General features: G+C 42.0%; 1 protein-coding gene across 2 annotated transcripts; it reads left to right on the plus strand.

Moving 5' to 3' along the window:
- The first annotated feature begins 457 nt into the window (after nt 1-457).
- Nucleotides 458-20,700, plus strand: LOC106610991 (receptor expression-enhancing protein 1). 2 transcript variants are annotated; one of them, XM_045723501.1, is made up of 9 exons: nt 471-587; nt 1,573-1,604; nt 2,192-2,264; nt 2,768-2,844; nt 3,445-3,565; nt 5,337-5,450; nt 5,561-5,732; nt 12,840-13,096; nt 13,720-20,700. In XM_045723501.1, exons 4-9 carry the CDS (start codon nt 2,777-2,779, stop codon nt 13,792-13,794), a joined length of 807 nt encoding a protein of 268 aa, XP_045579457.1. In that variant the 5' UTR covers nt 471-587; nt 1,573-1,604; nt 2,192-2,264; nt 2,768-2,776; the 3' UTR covers nt 13,795-20,700. The 2 variants fall into 2 exon arrangements, with proteins under 2 accessions (XP_014066244.1, XP_045579457.1); XM_014210769.2 differs by lacking the exon at nt 1,573-1,604 and having other exon boundaries at nt 458-587.
- The last annotated feature ends 2,680 nt before the right edge of the window (nt 20,701-23,380 follow it).

The following is a 23,380-nucleotide window of genomic DNA, read 5'->3' on the forward strand; positions in this document are numbered from 1 at the left end:
GGACATTCCTGTAGTGAGCATGACAATTGCAGGCTCCTTCAAAACTTGAGACATCTGTGGCATGGGGTTGTGTGTGCATTTTAGTGGCCTTTTATTTTCCCAGCACAAGGTACACCTGTGTAATGATCATGCCGTTTAATCAGCTTCTTGATATGCCACACCTGTCAGGTGGATGGATTATATTGGCAAAGGAGAAATGCTCACTAACAGGGATGTAAACTAATTGGTGGCACAACATTTTAGAGAAATAAGCTTTTTGTGTGCATATGGAACAGTTCTGGGATCTTTTATTTCAGCTCATGAAACCAACACTTTACATGTTGCGTTTATATTTTTGTTCAGTATACATATAAATAATATTAGGTAGGTAGGCCAATGACATGATCATTTCAGTAGTCACAGCTGTTCACTCTGAATAACGTTCATGTCTGGGTGCGGCACATCGTTTGACGCCTTGGTTGGCGCTCGCTGACGTTGCTGTCAAATGGCAACTGCCAACGCTCAAGAAGGAAACTCCTCCCTGTTGACAGCACGTTCTGTCGCCGCCTCAGCACAATGGTCTCTTGGATAATCTCTAGACTTGTGGTGTAAGTTATTTTTTTTTATCACATTCTCTCTAATTTCTAAAATAGCCCACCTCGAGATAATGCCGTTTACGATAAATCTTTTTTCTTTTCTTTCAGTGACAAGGTGCATGTCAGCAGTGGCCGCTTTATAGCCTATTTAGGACACCTCTTATTTCTATGCAGAGACGGTGTCTCGGGGGTTTGAGACGAGACAGACAGAATATTGTGCTCTGTTTATGACTGAAATGTTATTCCTTACTGAAAGAATGGTTTCATTGTCATATATCACATTCAATGGGTCGACGATATGTGCTCTATTATGTATTCACATGCGTTTTATTTCCAGTCCAGACAAAGAATGACGATTGGCCAAATTAAATATGTATATTTTTATTGATATATGTCTGCTCATTCAGAGATATGTAAATAATAAAACAAAAATTATTTTGCCATTGATATGTCACACAGTAGGCTTAAATGCAAAGTTGACTGAATAAAATGCCCAAAACACAGTGCGGTGGGGTGAGCGGAGCTATTTTATGATTCTTGATATTCTTTATTTGGAAAACAAAGGGATGGGTCAACCTTTTCAGGTTACAATGCAAGTGTTGCATATAATTATAGACTTTATTGCAACATGTTCTGGTAATTATAGTCATCCGAATATTTAAGCATATTCGACTATGGAAGCAAAATTCTAGGCTCCACTGCCCATTCCTATTGTTGTAATATGGAGAAATTATTAAACGTCTTCACAACATATGGGCTTGGAGTAGGCCTAAAACAAATATCAAAATAGCACGTCAATTAAATTTAGATTATAATATCATATTACATTGCAGTTTAAAGACGTGAGGGTCCGCAAGTTTCTTCTGGCTGTCTTGGCATTCAAAGCCTATAGCCTATCCAACCACATATTCGATTTGTTGTTCTGAGGTCTTGAGGAGAAACGCTGAATACATTTTTGTTTTGATTGACCTTATGTATTTGGAATTGTTTTCCACAGGATAACCCGGTGTATGCATATGTAGGTCACAGGTCAGTAATTTTAGCAGGTCACACCCCCAGCTGTTGCTGAATTGTTGCTTCAAGGGGTCCTGTTTGAGAGTTATACAGTCGCACATGGGTAGGCCAAGAGTCCTCGTGTCCCTGTTTAATCTGTCAGATTTCAGATGAGCTCTGATATCAGTTTAGTTATTTGTTTTTGATTGTTGTTGAAAATATTAGTATCTTCATATCAGTAACATTCAACAATATGGGCGGAATTGGAGTTTCGCGGAGGCCTCATTGATGTCAAAGGGTCATGGCGCAAAGGAAATGCGCAAATAGTTACTCCCAGTTGTTTTTTTTTTTTTTTTTTATATATATATAAACATGAATTACACTACATGAAATCTAAAACAGTTTTAACAAAGTAAATTAATAATATACCCAGAACTGGGGTGTCAGTTAAAAAACAGAGATGTTTGTTTTTTGATGAGGTGACTATTCAGTTTATAACTGCTGTCAGCTGCTGCACTGTTTCCACTTTACTGCGCTTTATTTGCTTTTATCCCCATAATGTGTGTGGCTGTGCTGGACTAACATTTATTGCATAGGCTTATGACATGTTTGATGTTTTCCAGGCTTATATTTGGCACATTATATCCTGCATACTACTCATACAAAGCTGTCAAGTCAAAGGATGTGAAGGAATATGTGAGTATGAGCAGCAGTCTGAAAAAAGTGAAAACCAAACGGTAACGTGCCATATTGAGTCAGTCTGTGTAGATTACACATTATGGGCCAGTTTCACAGACCCAGACAACTATTGGACTAAATTACTTAAAGATGCACTATGCAGAAATCGCTCCACCATTTCATGGTTGATAAAATTCTAATCGTTTGTGACAAAACAAGCAAGTATAGTGTAGAGAATCATTGTATTTTCTAAATCGCAGTGAAATATATTTTCCATAACAGAAAATATTGTATTTTCAGGTGTTTGAAGCAGGTGTTGCAAAACCCGAAAGTAAAAGATTCAAAAACAAAATTTAAATACAGGATAAAAACTTGCTTTCAATGAGAGTGACAGATCTACAACTCACATTTCTGTACCCCCAAAAATGACATATTTCAGTTTTAAAACAGGATTTATTAGAATTTAGATTAATATTTCTGAACTATTATGTGCGAGACTGAGAGTTATTCTACTTTTAAAGGTAAAATGGATGATGTACTGGATAATATTTGCCCTATTCACCACCATGGAAACCATCACAGATATATTTATCTGTTGGTAAGTAAATGGTGTATTATAAAATATGTTTTCTTTATGTTATTTAACTTGTTTTAATATATAGTTATGAAGTCCTAAATATTGTTCTGAAATAGTACACATTCACATAGCATCGGCCTACAGCAGGATAGTATCATGGCTCAGGCTAAGACCCAGATACAAACACAGGAGGTGGATAGTACGAGTCTCAGAGTATATTATAGTACAAGGGGCAGGCAAAAGGTAAGTCAAGGCAGGCAAAGAGCCATAATCCAAATCAGAGTCAGGCAGGTACAGGACGGCAGGCAGGATCAGGGCAGGCAGAAAGGTCAGAACTGGGAAGACTAGGAAAAACAAAAACTAGAGCACAGAAAACACGGGAACATGCTGGTAGAACTTGACGAACTGGCAACAGACAAACAGAAAACACAGGTATAAATACACAGGGGATAATAGGGAAGATGGGAGAACCCTGGTGGGGGGTGGAGACAAGGACAAAGAGAGTTGAAAGACATCAGGGTGTGACAGATAGTCATAAGACTGATGATGCTATTGTAATTGAAAGTGTAGATTTTATGAATGCTCTAAATGATCGCTGTATTATTCTTCCCTTCACTGTAGGGTTCCTTTCTATTATGAGCTGAAGATTGCCTTTGTGGTATGGTTACTGTCTCCCTACACAAAGGGGTCCAGCGTTCTATACAGGAAGTTTGTTCATCCAACACTTTCTTCAAAAGAAAAGGTGAGGCCTGTGCATTAGTCCAGTTTTCATTGTCCTCTTGAAATGTACTATAAGCTTTCTTCAATGTTAAAAATGGTTTATATGCTCGGCTAAACATTTTATTAAAGTACCAGTCAAAAGTTTGGACACCTACTCATTCCAGGGTTTCTTTATTTTCGACATTGTAGAATAATAGTGAAGACATAAAATCAATGAAATAAAACACATGGAATCATGTAGTAACCAAAAAAGTGTTAAACTCCATCAGTCTCCTTCTTGGTCAAATAGCCCTTACACAGCCTGGAGGTGTTTGGCCATTGTCCTGTTGAAAAACAAATGATAGTCCCACTAAGCCCAAACCAGATGGGATGGCGTATCGCTGCAGAATGCTGTGGTAGCCATGCTGGTTAAGTGTGCCTTGAGTTCTAAATAAATCACTGACAGTGTCACCAGCAAAGCACCATCACACCTCCTCCTCCATGCTTCCCGGTGGGAACCACACATGCAGAGATCAACCGTTCACCTACTTTGCGTCTCACAAAGACACAGCGGTTGGAACCAAATATCTAAAATTTGGACTCATCAGACCAAAGGACAGATTTCCACTGGTCTAACGTCGATTGCTCATGTTTCTTGGCCCAAGAAAGTCTCTTCTTATTGGTGTCCTTTAGTAGTGGTTTCTTTGCAGCTATTTGACCATGAAGGCCTGATTCACGCAGTCTCTGAACAGTTGATGTTGAGATGCGTCTGTTACTTGAACTCTGTGAAGCATTTATTTGGGATGCAATCTGAGGTGCAGTTAACTCTAATGAACTTATCCTCTGCAGCAGAGGTAACTCTGGTTCTTCCTTTCATATGGCGGTCCTCATGAGAGCCAGTTTCATCATAGGACTTGATGGTTTTTGTGACTGCACTTGAAGAAACTTTAAAAGTTCTTGACATTTTCCGCATTGACTGACCTTCATGTCTTAAAGTACCTCATGAAGCTGGTTGAGATGATGCCAAGAGTCTGCTAAGCTGTCCTCAAGGCAAAGGGTGGCTACTTTGAAGAATCTCAAATATAAAATATATTTTGATTTGTTTAATATTTTTGGTTACCACATCATTCCAATGTGTGTTATTTCATAGTTTTGATGTCTTCTATTATTCTACAATGTAGTGTTAGGTTCTTATTTTTCAGAGTAAATAACTCACGGACACTAGAGAATCTTTTTAACCAAGTTTAATTATTCCCAAAGATTCTGTACAGCTGAAAATCAGACAGCTAAACATTTCAGACATCACAGTTTATATGCATCCTACTTAAGACACTCCCCTTTCTCTCCAATCCTTACATTTTATGGCTCTACAGGAAGCTAATAAAGAGGGTAACAGGATTCCAAACATTTATTACTCTCTTAAGAGAATCTCTCCTCACCTCCTGACCTCAACCCCTCTTTCATCTAATACACAGATGTCCATCTGTCTCCCCTGTATCGACACATCGCTCTCCTCTCCTCCATCAAACACATTCCAAAGCCTTCTTCTTTCCTCTGAGAACCATTAACTTCTAACATAACCCAGTCTCTTTCATTTCCTATCATTCATTTAATATCTCAATGTTCAAAGTTTAGCACATTCCAACAGTAGAAAATAGTAAAAAATAAAGATAAACCCTTGAATGAGTAGGTGTGTCCAAACGTTGACTGGTACTGTACATGCAGTACATCAAACCTAATGAATGTGTTTTTCACATGACCTGCCAAGAAAAAGACAGTTACTGTAATATGTGTGTGTATTTCTGTCTGTCCAGGACATTGATGACTATCTCTGCCAAGCAAAGGACAAAAGCTATGATACTCTGGTGACTTTTGGGAGGAAAGGTTTGAATGTGGCAGCCACAGCTGCAGTACTGGCTGCGACAAAGGTAATGCTGACTCTTTGAATTTCTGATTTGTCCTGGGTGCGGTGAAGTGATGTTTTTCTCTATTCATATAGATTATTCCTAGTGTTCATGTATTTTGTCTCCCACACCAGAGCCAAGGAGTACTGTCAGATAGACTGCGAAGTTTCAGCATGCAGGACTTGTCCGCCTACCAGTCCGACCCAACTGAGATGGACCCTGGATCTGTCCACACCCAGTCTGCAGCTGGACAACAAAGGGCCAGGACGATGATGCGCAGCAAATCAGAGATTGGCTACACCAAGGGTGAGATTATACGGCCACATACACTTACATAACTAACCAAGATACAGACAAATCGATTGGCCACAACAAGGGCAGGGAAGGGAGTGTCATAACTTTTTCTATAAGACATTTGTATGACCTCTTAGATAACTACCAAGTAATAGCTAAGTAGCAATATGTTAACACTGAAAACGGCACATTGGATTGGCAATTTTTGTACACTAGCATGTGCACTAGAACGGCTAATAGACCAAATATGGTATATTTGGCAAATAATGGTTGACCACAGCACCGGTGAAAACAGTGAGCACAGTTTAAAGGTGTTACACGTGATTTTTGTAGAATTTTTGCATTGTAATTTCAGAAATTGCCCATAATATATCTGCAGTAATAGTGACATGATAGTGTTTGTTAGTATTACTTACTCACCAGGGTTGTGATTGGCTGTGATATTCACCTATTGATTTCTCCCACCGGAGCGGCATCTGTTGTCAAAATGGGAAAGCTGTTCTGACTTTGGCTGTGTTATCAAGTGGAAATCACTCTGCCATTTCCTGGTTGCAAAAATTCTACACTGTTCACTTAATTTCAGTTTGAGAGAACAAGCACTGAATATTGTAGGGATTCATTGTACCATCTAAATCACTGTGGAATATATTTTTACAGCTGTTTGAAGCTAGTGGACCAAAACCGAAAGTAAGGCTCATGTGCGAGACTCCGCCATGTTACGTAGAAATGGAATGCAGAGGATGGGGAGATATTTTTTGAATGACTCGAACTTGAGCCTTTTACTATCAGTTTTGGTCTACCAGCTTCAACCAACTGTAGTCTCGAAACGGCAATATTCTCTGCTTTTCTGAAACATGGCTCTCGGACAAGATACCCCCCAAGGCTATCCAACTCAATTGACTCTCCATTCACGTGCGGACAGGACAGTGAAGTCAGGGAAATTGAGAAGCGGAGGGGTTTGCCTCTTCATCAACAACTGGTGTGCTGACTCGAGCGCGGTGGAAGTGTCGACCAATTGTTCACGCGTTTTGGAATAGCTGATGGTTAAATTCCGACCTTTTTACCTTCCGAGGGACTTTTCAGCTGTTATCGTGACAGTTGTATACTTTCCACCTCAGGACAAGACTAATAACAAGCTGGCACTTAATGAACTGTACAAGGCTATAAACAAGCAGGAAAACGTACATCCGGAGGCAGCTTTTCTGGTTGCCGGTGATTTTAACTCTGCGTCATTAAGACACAAGATGCCCAACTTCCATCAACATGTCTCCTTTGCCACTAGGGGCGATAAAGTCCTAGACCAGTTATTCTACCCACAAGCAAGCATTCAAAGCCCTCCCTCGTCTGCTATTCGGCAAATCAGATCATGACTCCGTACTCCTGCTTCCTGTTTACAAGCAGAAGCTCAAACTGGAAGTACCCGTGACATGCTCCATTGAGAAATGGTCACCAAAATCAGAGATTATGCTACAGGACTGCTTTGCTAGCACTGATTGGAATATGTTTTGCGACTCCGCCAATAACATTGACAAGCTAACCACCTTCATCACCGGCTTCATTAGGAATGCATCTGCGATGTTGTCCCCACAGTTAAGGTTCGCTGCTTCCCATATCAAAAGGCCTGGATTAACACTGAAGTTTGTGCTAAACTAAACGACAGGGCTACCACACATAGGGCTATTGCAGACAACCCGGAGACTATGGCTGAGGACCGGAACAAGTACAAGCAGTCCCGCTATGACCTCCGCAGAGTCATCAAATTAGAAAAAGGTCAATATAGGAATAAGGTGGAATCATATTACATAGGCTGCCTGCCACATGTGGCAGGGGCTACAGTCCATGATCAAAATCAAATCAAATCAAATGTATTTTTATATAGCCCTTCGTACATCAGCTGATATCTCAAAGTGCTGTACAGAAACCCAGCCTAAAACCCCAAACAGCAAGCAAAGCATGTGAAAGAAGCACAGTGGCTAGGAAAAACTCCCTAGGAAAAACTCGCTAGAAAGGCCAAAAACCTAGGAAGAAACCTAGAGAGGAACCAGGCTATGAGGGGTGGCCAGTCCTCTTCTGGCTGTGCAGGGTGGATATTATAACAGAACATGGTCAAGATGTTAAAATGTTCATAAATGACCAGCATGGTCAAATAATAATAATCATAGTAGTTGTCGAGGGTGCAACAAGCACGTCCGGTGAACAGGTCAGGGTTCCATAGCCGCAGGCAGAACAGTTGAAACTGGAGCAGCAGCACGGCCAGGTGGACTGGGGACAGCAAGAAGTCATCATACCAGGTAGTCCTGAGGCATGGTCCTAGGGCTCAGGTCCTCCGAGAGAAAGAGAGAATTAGAGAGAGCATATTTAAATTCACACAGGACACCGGATAAGACAAGAGAAATACTCCAGATGTAACAGACTGACCCTAGCCCCCCGACACATAAACTACTGCAGCATAAATACTGGAGGCTGAGACAGGAGGGATCAGAAGACACTGTGGCCCCATCCAATGATACCCCCGGACAGGGCCAAACAGGCAGGATATAACCCCACCCACTTTGCCAAAGCACAGCCCCCACACCACTAGAGGGATGTCTCCAACCACCAACTTACCGTCCTAAGACAAGGCCGAGTATAGCCCACAACGATCTCCGCCATGGCACAACCCAAGGGGGGGCGCCAACCCAGACAGGAAGACCACGTCAGTGACTCAACCCACTCAAGTGACGCACCCCTCCCATGGACGGCATGGAAGAACACCAGTAAGCCAGTGACTCAGCCCCTGTAAAAGGGTTAGAGGCAGAGAATCCCAGTGGAAAGAGGGGAACCGGCAAGGCAGAGACAGCAAGGGCGGTTCGTTGCTCCAGCCTTTCCGTTCACCTTCACACTCCTGGGCCAGACTATACTTAATCATAGGACCTACTGAAGAGATAAGTCTTCAGTAAAACTTAAAGGTTGAGACTGAGTCTGCGTCTCTCACATTGGTAGGCAGACCATTCCATAAAAATGGAGCTCTATAGGAGAAAGCCCTACCTCCAGCCGTTTGCTTAGAAATTCTAGGGACAATTAGGAGGCCTGCGTCTTGTGACCGTAGCGTACGTGTAGGTATGTATGGCAGGACCAAATCGGAAAGATAGGTAGGAGCAAGCCCATGTAATGCTTTGTAGGTTAGCAGTAAAACCTTGAAATCAGCCCTTGCCTTAACGGGAAGCCAGTGTAGGGAGGCTAGCACTGGAGTAATATGATCAAATTTTTGGGTTCTAGTCAGGATTCTAGCAGCCGTATTTAGCACTAACTGAAGTTTATTTAGTGCTTTATCCGGGTAGCCGGAAAGTAGAGCATTGCAGTAGTCCAGACTAGAAGTAACAAAAGCATGGATTAATTTTTCTGTGTCATTTTTGGACAGAAAGTTTCTGATTTTTGCAATGTTACGTAGATGGAAAAAAGCTGTCCTTGAAACAGTCTTGATATGTTCTTCAAAAGAGAGATCAGGGTCCAGAGTAACGCCGAGGTCCTTCACAGTTTTATTTGAGACGACTGTACAACCATCCAGATTAATTGTCAGATTCAACAGAAGATCTCTTTGTTTCTTGGGACCTAGAACAAGCATCTCTGTTTTGTCCGAGTTTAAAAGTAGAAAGTTTGCAGCCATCCACTTCTTTATGTCTGAAACACAGGCTTCTAGCGAGGGCAGTTTTGGGGCTTCACCATGTTTCATTGAAATGTACAGCTGTGTGTCGTCCGCATAGCAGTGAAATTTAACATTGTTTTCGAATGACATCCCCAAGAGGTAAAATATATAGTGAAAACAATAGTGGTCCTAAAACGGAACCTTGAGGAACACCGAAATGTACAATTGATTTGTCAGAGGACAAACCATTCACAGAGACAAACTGATATCTTTCCGACAGATAAGATCTAAACCAGGCCAGAACTTGTCCATGTAGACCAATTTGGGTTTCCAATCTCTCCAAAAGAATGTGGTGATCGATGGTATCAAAAGTGGCACTAAGATCTAGGAGCACGAGGACAGATGCAGAGCCTCGGTCTGACGTCATTAAAAGGTCATTTACCACCTTCACAAGTGCAGTCTCAGTGCTATGATGGGGTCTAAAACCAGACTGAAGCGTTTCGTATACATTGTTTGTCTTCAGGAAGGCAGTGAGTTGCTGACCACCATCCTTCCTGTTCCCAAAAACTCTAACGCTTAATGCAACAATGACTATCACCCTGTAACACTCACATCTGTAATCATGAAGTACTTTGAGAGGCTGGTTATGGCACACATCAAATCCATCATCCCAGACACCCTAGACACACTGCAATTTGCATACCGCCCAAACAAATCCATAGATGATGCAAACACAACAGTGGTAGACCTGATCACTGGTGGCGACAGAGCTCTAGAGTTCCTCTGTGGAGATGGGAGAACCTTCCAGAAGGACAACCATCTCTGCAGCACTCCACCAATCAGGCCTTTGTGGTACAGTGGCCAGATGGAAGCCACTCCTCAGTATAAAGCACATGACTGCCTGTTTGGAGTTTGCCAAAAGGAACCTAAAGACTCTCAGACCTTGAGAAACAAGATTCTCTTGTCTGATGAAATCAAGATTGAACTCTTTGGCCTGAATGCCAAGCGTCACATCTGGAGGAAACCTGGCACCATCCCTACGGTGAGGCATGTTGGTGGAAGCATCGTGCTGTGGAGATGTTTTTCAGTGGTAGGGACTGGGAGACTAGTCAGGATCGAGGGAATGATGAACAGAGCAAAGTACAGAGAGATCCTTGATGCAAACCTGCTCAGGACCTCAGACTGGGGCGAAGGTTCACCTCTCAACAGGACAACAGCCCTAAGCACACAGCAAAGATAACGCAGGAGTGGCTTCAGGACAAGTCTCTAAATGTCCTTGAGCGGTCCAGCCAGAGCCAGTACTTGAACCTGATTAAACATCTCTGGAGAGACCTGTAAATAGTTGTGCAGCAACACTCATCTAACCTGACAGAGCTTGAGAGGATCTGCAGAGAAGAATGGGAGAAACTCCCCAAATACAGGTGTGCCAAGCTTGTAGCGTCATACCCAAGAAGACTTGATCCTGTAATCGCTGCCAAAGGTGCTTCAACAAAGTACTGAGTAAAGGGTCTGAATACTTATGTAAATGTGACATCAGTTTTTTTTATTTTTAATACATTCGCAAACATTTCTAAAAACCTATTTTTGCTTTGTCATTATGTGGTATTGTGTGTAGATTTATGAGGGAAAAAACTATTTAATCAATTTTAGAATAAGGCTGTAACGTAACAAAATGTGGAAAAAGTCAAGGGGTCTGAATACTTTCCGAAGGCACTGTAAAATGGTCCACATACACACAGCACCTCTTCCCCCTCAGGAGGTTGAAAAGGTTTGGCATGGGCGTCCTCTAATCTTAAAAAAGAGAGCATTTTGAATGGCTAGATCACTGCTTGGTATGGCAATAGCACCGCCCTCGATCGCATGGCTCTACAGAGGGTGGTGTGGACAGCCTAGTATATCACTGGGACCGAGCTCCCTGCCATCCAGGCCCTCTATATCTGGCCGTGTGAAAGGAAGACCCGGAAAATTGTTAGACTCCAACCACCCAAGCCATAGACTGTTCTCTCTGCTTCCGCACAGCAAGCCGGTACCGGTGCATTAAGTCTGACAACAACAGGCTCCTGAACAGCTGAGTTGACCCTATTTTATTTCAAAATATCTCTATGCACACTCACAGGGCCCTACACACTCAAACACTCTGACACTCCAACACACACACTCACTTCATAATTTGTTCACACACACATAATATGCACATTTATACTGACTCAATACACACACCCACTCACATACAATTGTCTCATACGCTGCTTCTACTCTATTTATCATATATCCTGATGCCTAGTCACCTTAACCCTATACACGTCTACCTCTATCACTTCAGTATTCCTGCATATTGTAAATATGGAACTGACTAACCCTGTATATAATATGCTTACTTTCTCATGTTTTTCTTTTTCTTTTTGTTCTACCTTATGTTATTTTTAGTATTACATTGTTATTGCTTACTGCATTGTTGGGGTTTAGAGCTTGCAAGAAAGGCATTTCACTGTACTTGTGCATGTGACATAAAAACTTAAACTATCATATGGCCTCCTTCCTCTTTAAGCCTGCAGATAATAGTTCTGTAAACTGTCTTTCCTGAGTCTCCCGAACCCCACATCTCCCTTCCTGTTTGTGACGCTCTCTGCCTGCAGGTCAGTTTCCACAGGGCTGCCAGGCAGGCAGGCTCTTGACCCATCTAGGAATGCTTCACTTTGAGCTTTTATCCTTGAATGACCACAGCCTGCTCTCTGGTGGCCAGACTCATTCAGTGTTTCATGTGTCATTATATAGTATGTGTTGTACGGTCCAAAGTTTCTTTGAGATTCACTTTCTTTGGATTGATTAGTCTATTTTCCTAGAGGTTATTGAGTGTCACAAAGGTGAAAAGGAGTGCTTTTGCACCATGGCTCTGTTAACATACATTTTTTTGAAGCAATAATATTGTGGATAACTGTAAGTGGCTGTACTGTGTGGACAATTAACACATTTAGATTTATTTTGTCAACTTATCACACACTTATTTTACAATAATTACAATGTGATTATTTGATTTCAGAACAACATGATATTACCTGATAAGTCCTCAAGCATCCTTTATGCTGAAAGAGCAGGATAATGAAAGGCTATGTTTGCCTTTTGCTTTCTGCTTGCATGGCAAATTGAATGATAAGATAGAAATCCAGTGTACTGAACATAATTCTGAAGAGACTAAATTAAGGGCCCTGAAGAGGAGTCCTCGTCCTAATGGCGTAGGTATGCTTGTTTGTCCTGTGAGAGAGGGTATCCCCCTGCCTCTGCCTGCACACATGATCAGATGATGTCTGCTCCTGTCGTCTGTGTAGAGAAAAACAACCCTACTCTGCCCCTTAGTAAACTGAACTCATAACAACCTCACTGTAATGAAATGAGCTACATCACTTCAATAATTATAGTACATTTCACTGCTGCCTTCAGCATACATTCTGATGTGTCTGTAATTTGTTTTACCATGGTCCCTTCTCATGGTGCAGGGCAAGATTTTGACATGACTGAATATGAGGTGTTGAGCTTCGATCAGTGTGACACCAAGGAGCCACTGTCCCATCCTATTATGCCCCCCGAACCCATGACTGAACCCACACCCCCTCTGACCATCCAGCCCTCTCTACCCTCTCCACCTCCATCCCCTGCACCCCCAGCAACAGAGCAGACTGAGGACAAGAGGAGAGGGGGAGAAACATCCACAAGCTCCCCACAGCTCAGGTTGATTAAGAGGAAGGGGCCTGAGGTACTCTTTTAAACTGACTGGCCTACTGGTGTGTGGTTCTAACTGCTGCTGGTCTGTGGTGACTAACACACTGGGTCACTAATTGTTACTTGGCTACTTCTAACTGGGTCCTTGTTGCGTGGAACGTTATCATTGCAAAAATTAGGACGGCAGATCTTTAATTTTTTTGGGGTGTAATTTGTTGTACTGTTATGATACAAATTTGTTTCTAATATGTATTTTTAGTTTTATTGCATTGACAAATGTGTGTAAATTGGTGTTCTTTTGCAGTAATGTTTCACTGCTGATATGACTTTGCTGTGAATTGCAATGGTTATGGAAGTATTGATTTGATTGCATTTATTGATTTCCCAAACTAGAAAACAAGCTGGAACAGGCATCTGAAAACAACATTCCAGGATTGCTTTCTTTTAATATGTCAAATCATATTTTCATAATGTAATGAGTGTTTATCTTGTCCGAGGAATTGAATGTAGAGATATACTTAGTGTATTTTTGTGCCCACATTGGACAGGCTAGACAAACATTGTCAGACCACAAACAATGTTGCATTTACTGCTTTCAGAACAGTTATGGTCAATCAGTGCCCCATTTCTCTTATTTCTCTCTCTCTCTCTTTCTAGCCTCCTCCTAGACTCTTAAGGCCTCTCACAAGATTCAGGAGTGCCCAGCTGTCTTCAAACAGAGAAGCCATGTGATATTCTGTGAATGCTGCCTAGACTGCTTTAGCTGTCAGGGGAAGAGGGTAAATAAGGAAATGTGGCCTAAAGCTAAATGTATAAAGCAGCCTTGTTTTAGAATAAGGAAACCAAAGTGACTTGTGAAAGTCTACACACCCCTTGCACAGTATTCACATTTTGCTGCCTTAACATTTTATCAAAAAATTCTGGGGCTCTACAAAACGTACTAAACATTTTCAAAGTGAAAGTAAGTTATTATTACAATTGTTTTTAAAATTAGATAATCTACAGTAACAAAACATAAATACAACAACAAGTTACATTGGTACTATCCTATGCAACAGCTGTTGGATAATAATAAAATAATAAAAAATACTATATAACTACATAACATCCCTACCCAGTTTAGGATGGGCCATAACCCCCCTACCCAGTTTAGGATGGGCCATAACCCCCCTACCCAGTTTAGGATGGGCCATAACCTACCCCTACCCAGTTTAGGATGGGCTATAACATCCCCTACCCAGTTTAGGATGGGCCATAACCCTTCCCTACCCAGTTTAGGATGGGCTATAACATCCCTACCCAGTTTAGGATGGGCCATAACACCCCTACCCAGTTTAGGATGGGCCATAACCTCCCCTACCCAGTTTAGGATGGGCCATAACACCCCTACCCAGTTTAGGATGGGCCATAACCCCCCTACCCAGTTTAGGATGGGCCATAACCCCCCCTACCCAGTTTAGGATGGGCCATAACCCCCCTACCCAGTTTAGGATGGGCCATAACACCCCCTACCCAGTTTAGGATGGGCCATAACAGCCCCTACCCAGTTTAGGATGGGCCATAACCCCCCTACCCAGTTTAGGATGGGCCATAACCCCCCCTACCCAGTTTAGGATGGGCCATAACATCCCTACCCAGTTTAGGATGGGCCATAACACCCCTACCCAGTTTAGGATGGGCCATAACACCCCTACCCAGTTTAGGATGGGCCATAACACCCCTACCCAGTTTAGGATGGGCCATAACACCCCTACCCAGTTTAGGATGGGCTATAACCCCCCCTACCCAGTTTAGGATGGGCCATAACCCCCCCTACCCAGTTTAGGATGGGCCATAACATCCCTACCCAGTTTAGGATGGGCCATAACACCCCTACCCAGTTTAGGATGGGCCATAACACCCCCTACCCAGTTTAGGATGGGCCATAACACCCCTACCCAGTTTAGGATGGGCCATAACCTCCCCTACCCAGTTTAGGATGGGCCATAACCTCCCCTACCCAGTTTAGGATGGGCCATAACCTCCCCTACCCAGTTTAGGATGGGCCATAACCTCCCTACCCAGTTTAGGATGGGCCATAACACCCCCTACCCAGTTTAGGATGGGCCATAACACCCCTACCCAGTTTAGGATGGGCCATAACACCCCCTACCCAGTTTAGGATGGGCCATAACACCCCCTACCCAGTTTAGGATGGGCCATAACACCCCTACCCAGTTTAGGATGGGCTATAACCCCCCCTACCCAGTTTAGGATGGGCCATAACCCCCCCTACCCAGTTTAGGATGGGCCATAACATCCCCTACCCAGTTTAGGATGGGCCATAACATCCCCTACCCAGTTTAGGATGGGCCATAACAACCCCTACCCAGTTTAGGATGGGCCATAACAACCCCTACCCAGTTTAGGATGGGCCATAACATGCCCTACCCAGTTTAGGATGGGCCATAACATGCCCTACCCAGTTTAGGATGGGCCATAACATCCCCTACCCAGTTTAGGATGGGCCATAACATCCCCTACCCAGTTTAGGATGGGCCATAACAACCCCTACCCAGTTTAGGATGGGCCATAACAACCCCTACCCAGTTTAGGATGGGCCATAACATGCCCTACCCAGTTTAGGATGGGCCATAACATCCCCTACCCAGTTTAGGATGGGCCATAACATCCCCTACCCAGTTTAGGATGGGCCATAACATCCCCTACCCAGTTTAGGATGGGCCATAACATCCCCTACCCAGTTTAGGATGGGCCATAACATCCCCTACCCAGTTTAGGATGGGCTATAACATCCCCTACCCAGTTTAGGATGGGCCATAACATCCCCTACCCAGTGAGCATGCGATGGCGGGGTATCTGACTTCCACTTAAAAATAATAAGTGGGCGGGCCAGAAGGAACGAGAAGGCTATGGCCTCTGCTTGGGTGTTACAGAAAATAAGCCCTTCGGGGGCTACCCCGAAAATAGCAACAGAGGGATCTGGGGCAATTTCCTTATTGCATATATATGAGAAAGTCTCAAAGATGGAGGACCAAAATGGAACTAGTGTCGGGCATGACCAGTACATGTGATACAGAGTGGCGGGTGGCTGATGACATCTAGAGCAGGTTGGGTCTATATCTGGATACAATCTGGAAAGTCTAATCCTGCAAAAGTGTAGGCGATTAAATACTTGAAACTGTAGTAACCCAGGATTGCAGAATGCAGGTGATATCGGAGAACTCGCTTCCAAACTCTTCCTCCCATGAATGCTTTACATGGTCAAGAGTGGGGCATGCAATATTCTGAATAATGTCATACAGCATAGAAATGTGTCCCTTTACTTAGGGATCCAGGATCAAACATAATCAAGCCAGCTGGTGGGTGGGAGGGACGGGAAAATCTTTTTTGTAAAGTTGCGAATCTGCAGGTACCTGAAGAAATGTGTCTGGGGTATACTGTGCTCTCTAACTAGATGTTCAAAGGGGATAAATACACAGTCATGGAAAATGTCTGTTACACTCTTCAATCCTTTCTGAAAGCATAGCTGGAAGGCTGTGTCTATGAAGTAGGTTGTGAAGAGTGTGTTAGAAAGCTTGTCTACATCCAAAGTGGATCCTAAACTGAGACCATATACTTAGAAAAAAGGGTTCCAAAATGGTTATTCGGTTGTCCCCATAGGATAACCCTTTTTGGTTCCAGGTAGAACCATTTTGGGTTCCATGTAGAACCCTCTGTGTAAAGGGTTAACTGAAGAACCCTTTTAGGTTCTAGATAGCAGCTTTTTTCCCTAAGAGCGTATCCAGATGTAACTTTTCATAAGTGTTGTTTGAGTGGTATTATTTGCTCAATGATAGGGTGGCACAGACTAAGGAGACCGGGGATGATGTTTGACATGAGTGCTTTTCCATAAAGGACCACACCATTCCTTCCCCATCTAAAAATGCAGAGACCCAAAAGGTTATCTTGTGAATATTGGGAGCCCAGTAGTAATGGAGGAAATTGGGTAGGGCAAGACCCCCCTCTCCTTTCTGTCTTTCCAAAAATGAAAGTAGATATGTCTATCCAGTTCTTTAAAAAACGATTTTGCTATAAAGATAGGAATATTTTCAAACATTTACAGGAATCGTGGCATGATGACCGAGTTGACTCTGACAGCGAGTGATATGGGGAGTGTCGACCAGCGATAGCGGTCCTGCTTAGCCTTCTCCAAGGCTGGCTTGAAATTTTAAATTCAACAGGTCTTTGAATATAGAAATGTTTCCTAATTAATAAAAAATAAAAACCTGAGTTAATACTTGGAAGTACCACAGGCAGCTATTACAGCTGAATGATTTTGAAAACAATTCTACCAACTTTGCACAACTCTTAGGGCAACATATGTCCATTGTTTATCAGAATTGCTCAAGCTCAGTAAATTTGGTTAGGAATCATTGATGGACAGAAACATTCAAACGTCTCTGATTTTCAAGAAAATGTATCTTCTGAGACTAGACCACTCAGGAACAGTCTCTTGGAACACCATTCTGGTGTGTCTTTGCCATAAACATTTGTGGTATTGTGGTGGAAGCATGATGTTATGGGTATGCTCGTCACCGGCAGGGACTGGAGTTTGTCAGGATCAAAATAACTATGAAAGGAGCAAAGCCCAGGTAAAAGGTTAGAGGAAAACCTGCCTCAGTCTTCTGAAAACCTAACTCTTGACTGGAGTTGTATTTTTCCATGGGACAATTACACACATTGTAATAACAAAGACACACAAGAATGGCTTTCCAAGAGGTGTTGAGTGTCATGAATAGTCCAATCTCCATCCTGACTTAAATATTCAGAGACAATATTGCTGTCCATCAATGATTCCCAAACAAATTTACTAAGCTTGAACAATTTTTACAAAAATAATGGATATATGTTGCCCTAAGAGTTGTGCATAGTTTGTCAAATCTTATAAAAAATTATTTAGAGCTGTAATTGCTGCCAAAGTTGCTTACAGAAAGTATTAACTCTGGGGAGTGAAGATATACGCAATCAGTACATCCTCATACTGTACTTCTGAGTAATTTAGAAATGTTTCTATAATTTTTCCTTCACTTGGAAAATGTGGAATACGTTGTGTAGATAGGAAAACAATCACATTTAATCCCTTTTAGATTACATTTTAAGGCAGCAAAATGTGATGACTGTGCAAGGGGTGTGTAGACTTTCACTAGCGACTGTAGGACCTCTGGCACATACTGTAGTGTAAAGGAGACAGAGGGTGTGTGCCATCGAGGTAGCACACACACACGAGTGGATTCCAAAGTGTACAGACATTTGGATTGATTTGTCGGTCATTGAATACTTTTTTGTATGTACTGTGTGTGTGTGTGTGTGTGATAGTTTGATTTAATATTATGTTTAGAGACAAATGCATGTATGTGTCTCTGGTCATTTGTCAGGTGATGTGTCATAAAAACAGAATGTATAGTCACTAAATCTTTTTGTGGCTACTTGGTCACTGTATGAGATGGAATCAGTCACCAGGAGAGTAGCAGGGTGAAATACTCTGTAATGAAAGATTGGTTTGTAGGTAGATCTTTGAGCTGGCAAATACAATCTGTACTGACAATTTAACAGGACACAGAATATTTTAAATAATTGTCCAGTCAGGTTAGTATATCTCCTCAAATGTGGTATTTATTTATGAGAGAGAATAGCAATTGTAGGACTTAATAAAAAATGCTGATTATTATTAATCTACTGGAAATGGAACTAAAAGAGTCAAAGTATGAGTAAGTTGTTCTAAGTTTCACTCTTTACGTTTGCTTATAAAGCCTTAAACCATAAAAACAAAACATAGTAGGTCTGGTACTACAGAAACAGTAATATCAGTACTCTGACAAATCATGAGCAATTCTATGTGGCCATAACGATTACTAATGTCATTGACTATGGGCCCTATGCACTGTGTTTAGAGTTAGTGCAACAACTGTTCTAGTACCATGAAATGGCAACAAAAAAAGACACGTAAGAATGAGTTTTTCCTTTTTTGGTTCACCGATCACCATGTTATAGATCATTACCAAAATTATTATTACATGGGATTAGTTACTACTCAAATAAATTAATTGCTCTAAGGAGCAGAAATCTTGACAATCGACTTTTCAATCTCGTTATGAATTATCTGGCATTGAAGTGTGTCATTCAATTGTTTTGTAAATGTTTGTATTACTCATGTCTTATAGGCATCGCCATAAATGTTTGTATTTTCAGGTTTAGCACACAAAACATACTTTTGACGTGTATAGCTATTGTATAACAAAAGATAGCCAGTGGCGAGGGCTATATAAGTGGCCCTTCTCAGAGTCTAAAAACACTGTGCAATACTCTGCTTTCACTGAGCAATTGTCAACTCATGGTTCTTAAGTCTACTTTTCTCAATGTAGCCACAATTGTTGACCTGTCTTTTCCCAGCCAATGTGCCTGTTGCCTATTTCTGAGAGGGCATAGCAATTCCTATAGGCAGGTTCCTAACCTTCTGTAAAGTGTTTTTGGTGAAGTGTTTTTGCCAAACGTAGTGAGTGACATACCGTTTGTCTAAAATGAATGTTTCTGCACTGTAGGTATGTGAATTAACTTGGCTATTACATAATGCTTCACTAAATATTATGCTTGGTGTTTGGGTAGCATACATTTTTGTTCACTGTTTTCAATACAGTAGCTTAAATTAGAAATGTAAGCTTCTCCTCAGGTACGTGTTCAGTTTACACATCAAATTCAAACACTTTCTGGTAGAAACATTTTGGTATAAACTTGTTTGCACATGGAATATCAGTAAGAGGTTCCTTCTAATTGGGATTTTGTTTTGAAGATATAAGTTATTTATGGACAGAGATTTGACCTGTGGTAGAATTTTAAATCCTTGTTGCGACATTTGTGTAGTTTGTTGGAATGTGATCTCCTTTTCAAATACTAACATAAAAATAAAATAAAGTGAGTCATTGCAGCTGGTAAAGGAAAGTCATCATTGCATGATGTTTGTTATTTAGTAAATATGAAAATGATTTACTACTGAGCATTGTTTGGATTAATGTGTAGTTATTTGCTTCATCGAATGCTTTGCTGATAACATTGATTCTGAAGTGTCTGAATGTTCTTTTCATTATTATTTTGAAACGCTTTGTGGCAAGGTCAGGAAAGCTCTTCTCGTGGACAAATACATGTTTCTACAACAGAGTCAAATAAATTGTTTGAGGAACATGTCTTATCTCTATGGATTAAAAAGCCCACATTCCTCTCTTCTCTCTGATGGCCTTGGGGTAACAGGTAACTTCTGGCAGGCCATAATCACACAATGCTCAAACCTTATTGTGAATTTCAGAAAAAAAGATGTAAAAGACAGGAATGATGGTCTAAAATTACTGTATATGAAAATTGCTTTCTCTGTATCACAGTAGGTTGGTGGCACCTTAATTGGGGAGTACAGGCTCGTGGTAATGTCTGGAGCAGAATAGGTAGAATGTATCAAATACGTCAAACACATGGTTTGATGCCATTCCATTCGATCTGTTCCAGCCATTATTATGAGCCGTCGTCCCCTCAGCAGCCTCCACTGCTCTGTATCAGTATTTCTGTTGGTGAACTGATAACAGTCAATAAATGAGACAATGTGCTGCTGTGGCTTATGTATTTTTTTGTATTATATTTTAATAGGTAACACATTTTAAGAAGCATTTTATTTACACAATTGATTCAACGCCTGCGACAAGACAATATTTCCAGCTATACCATCACAACCTAAATCCCTCTATGTGGGTGTGGTGGGGAGGCTGTGTGGTGTTATGATTCTGGAGGGAGACAGGCCGTGTGGTGTTATGATTCCGGAGACAGAAGGCCTGTGTGGTGTTATGATTCCGGAGACAGAAGGCCGTGTGGTGTTATGATTCTGGACAGTCAGAGAGATAGCAACAATGACAAGGAGCTGCCATGTGGCGAATAATAGGTGGCTGGTTTCATTTTGTTGTATCATGTTATTGATAAAGTGTATTCTTTAGGTGTTTTGACTCATGTCACGTCTATGGCTAAAATTCGCTAGCTAACCAACAACTACAGTGCCTTGCAAAAGTATTCATCCCCCTTGGCATTTTTCCTATTTTGTTGCATTACAACCTGTAATTTTAAATAGATTTTTATTTGGATTTCATGAAATGGACATACAGTCGTGGCCAAAAGTTGAGAATGACACAAATATTAATTTTCACGAAGTCTGCTGCCTCAGTTTGTATGATGGCAATTTGCATATACTCCAGAATGTTATGAAGAGTGATCAGATGAATTGCAAGTAATTGCAAAGTCCATCTTTGCCATGCAAATGAACCGAATCCCCCAAAAACATTTCCACTGCATTTCAGCCCTACCACAAAAGGACCAGCTGACATGTCAGTGATTCTCTCATTAACACAGGTGAGTATTGACGAGGACAAGGCTGGAGATCACTCTGTCATGCTGATTGAGTTCGAATAACAGACTGGAAGCTTCAAAAGGAGGGTGGTGCTTGGAATCATTGTTCTTCCTCTGTCAACCATGGTTACCTGCAAGGAAACACGTGCCGTCATCATTGCTTTGCACAAAAGGGCTTCACAGGCAAGGATATTGCTGCCAGTAAGATTGCACCTAAATCAACCATTTATCGGATCATCAAGAACTTCAAGGAGAGCGGTTCAATTGTTGTGATGAAGGCTTCAGGGCGCCCAAGAAAGTCCAGCAAGCGCCAGGACCGTCTCCTAAAGTTGATTCAGCTGCGGGATCGGGGCACCACCAGTACAGAGCTTGCTCAGGAATGGCAGCAGACAGGTGTGAGTGCATCTGCACGCACAGTGAAGTGAAGACTTTTGGAGGATGGTCTGGTGTCAAGAAGCGCAGCAAAGAAGCCACTTCTCTCCAGGGAAAACATCAGGGACAGACTGATATTCTGCAAAAAGGTACAGGGATTGGACTGCTGAGGACTGGGGTAAAGTCATTTTCTCTGATGAATCCCCTTTCCGATTGTTTGGGGCATCCGGAAAAAAGCTTGTCCGGAGAAGACAAGGTGAGCGCTACCATCAGTCCTGCGTCATGCCAACAGTAAAGCATCCTGAGACCATTCATGTGTGGGGTTGCTTCTCAGCCAAGGGAGTGGGCTCACTCACAATTTTGCCTAAGAACACAGCCATGAATAAAGAATGGTACCAACACATCCTCCGAGAGCAACTTCTCCCAACCATCCAGGAACAGTTTGGTGTCGAACAATGCCTTTTCCAGCATGATGGAGCACCTTGCCTTAAGGCAAAAGTGATAACTAAGTGGCTCAGGGAACAAAACATGGATATTTTGGGTCCATGGCCAGGAAACTCCCCAGACCTTAATCCCATTGCGAACTTGTGGTCAATCCTCAAGAGGTGGGTGGACAAACTCCAAGCATTGATTATGCAAGAATGGGCTGCCATCAGTCAGGATGTGGCCCAGAAGTTAATTGACAGCATGCCAGGGCGTATTGCAGAGGTCTTGAAAAAGAAGGATCAACACTGCAAATATTGACTCTTTGCATCAACTTCATGTAATTGTCAATAAAAGCCTTTGACACTTATGAAATTCTTGTAATTATACTTCAGTATTCCATAGTAACATCTGACAAATATATCTGAAGACACCGAGGCAGCAGACTGTGAAAATTAATGTGTCATTCTGAAAACTTTTGGCCACGACAGTACACAAAATAGTCCAAATTGGTGTAGTGAAACTTTTTTCGCTAAATTATGAAACAAATTAAAAAAAGGTGCTGCGTGCATATGTATTCACCCCATTTGCTATGAAGCCCCTAAATAAGATCTGGTACAACCAATTACCTTCAGAAGTCATATAATTAGTTTTAAAAGTCCACCTGTGTGCAATCTAAGTGTCACATGACCTGTGTGTGTGTGTGTGTGTGCGTGTTATATACACACACACACACACACACACACACACACACACACACACACACACACACACACACACACACACACCTGTTCTGAAAGGCCTCAGAGTCTGCAACACCACTAAGCAAGCGGTACCACCAAGCAAGCGGCACTATGAAGACCAAGGAGCTCTCCAAACAGGTCAGGGACAAAGTTGTGGAGAAGTACAGATCAGGGTTGGGTTATAAAAGAATATCAGAAACTTTGAACATCCCACGGAGCACCATTAAATTCATTATTAAAAATGGAAAGAATATGGCACCACAACAAACCTCCCAAGAGAGGGCCGCCCATTCAAACGCACGGACCAGGCAAGGAGGGCATTAATCAGAGAGGCAACAAAGGGGCCAAAGATAACCTGAAGG

The sequence above is a fragment of the Salmo salar genome, chromosome ssa09, assembly GCF_905237065.1.
Source record: "Salmo salar chromosome ssa09, Ssal_v3.1, whole genome shotgun sequence".
Classification (NCBI taxonomy): Eukaryota; Metazoa; Chordata; class Actinopteri; order Salmoniformes; family Salmonidae; genus Salmo; species Salmo salar.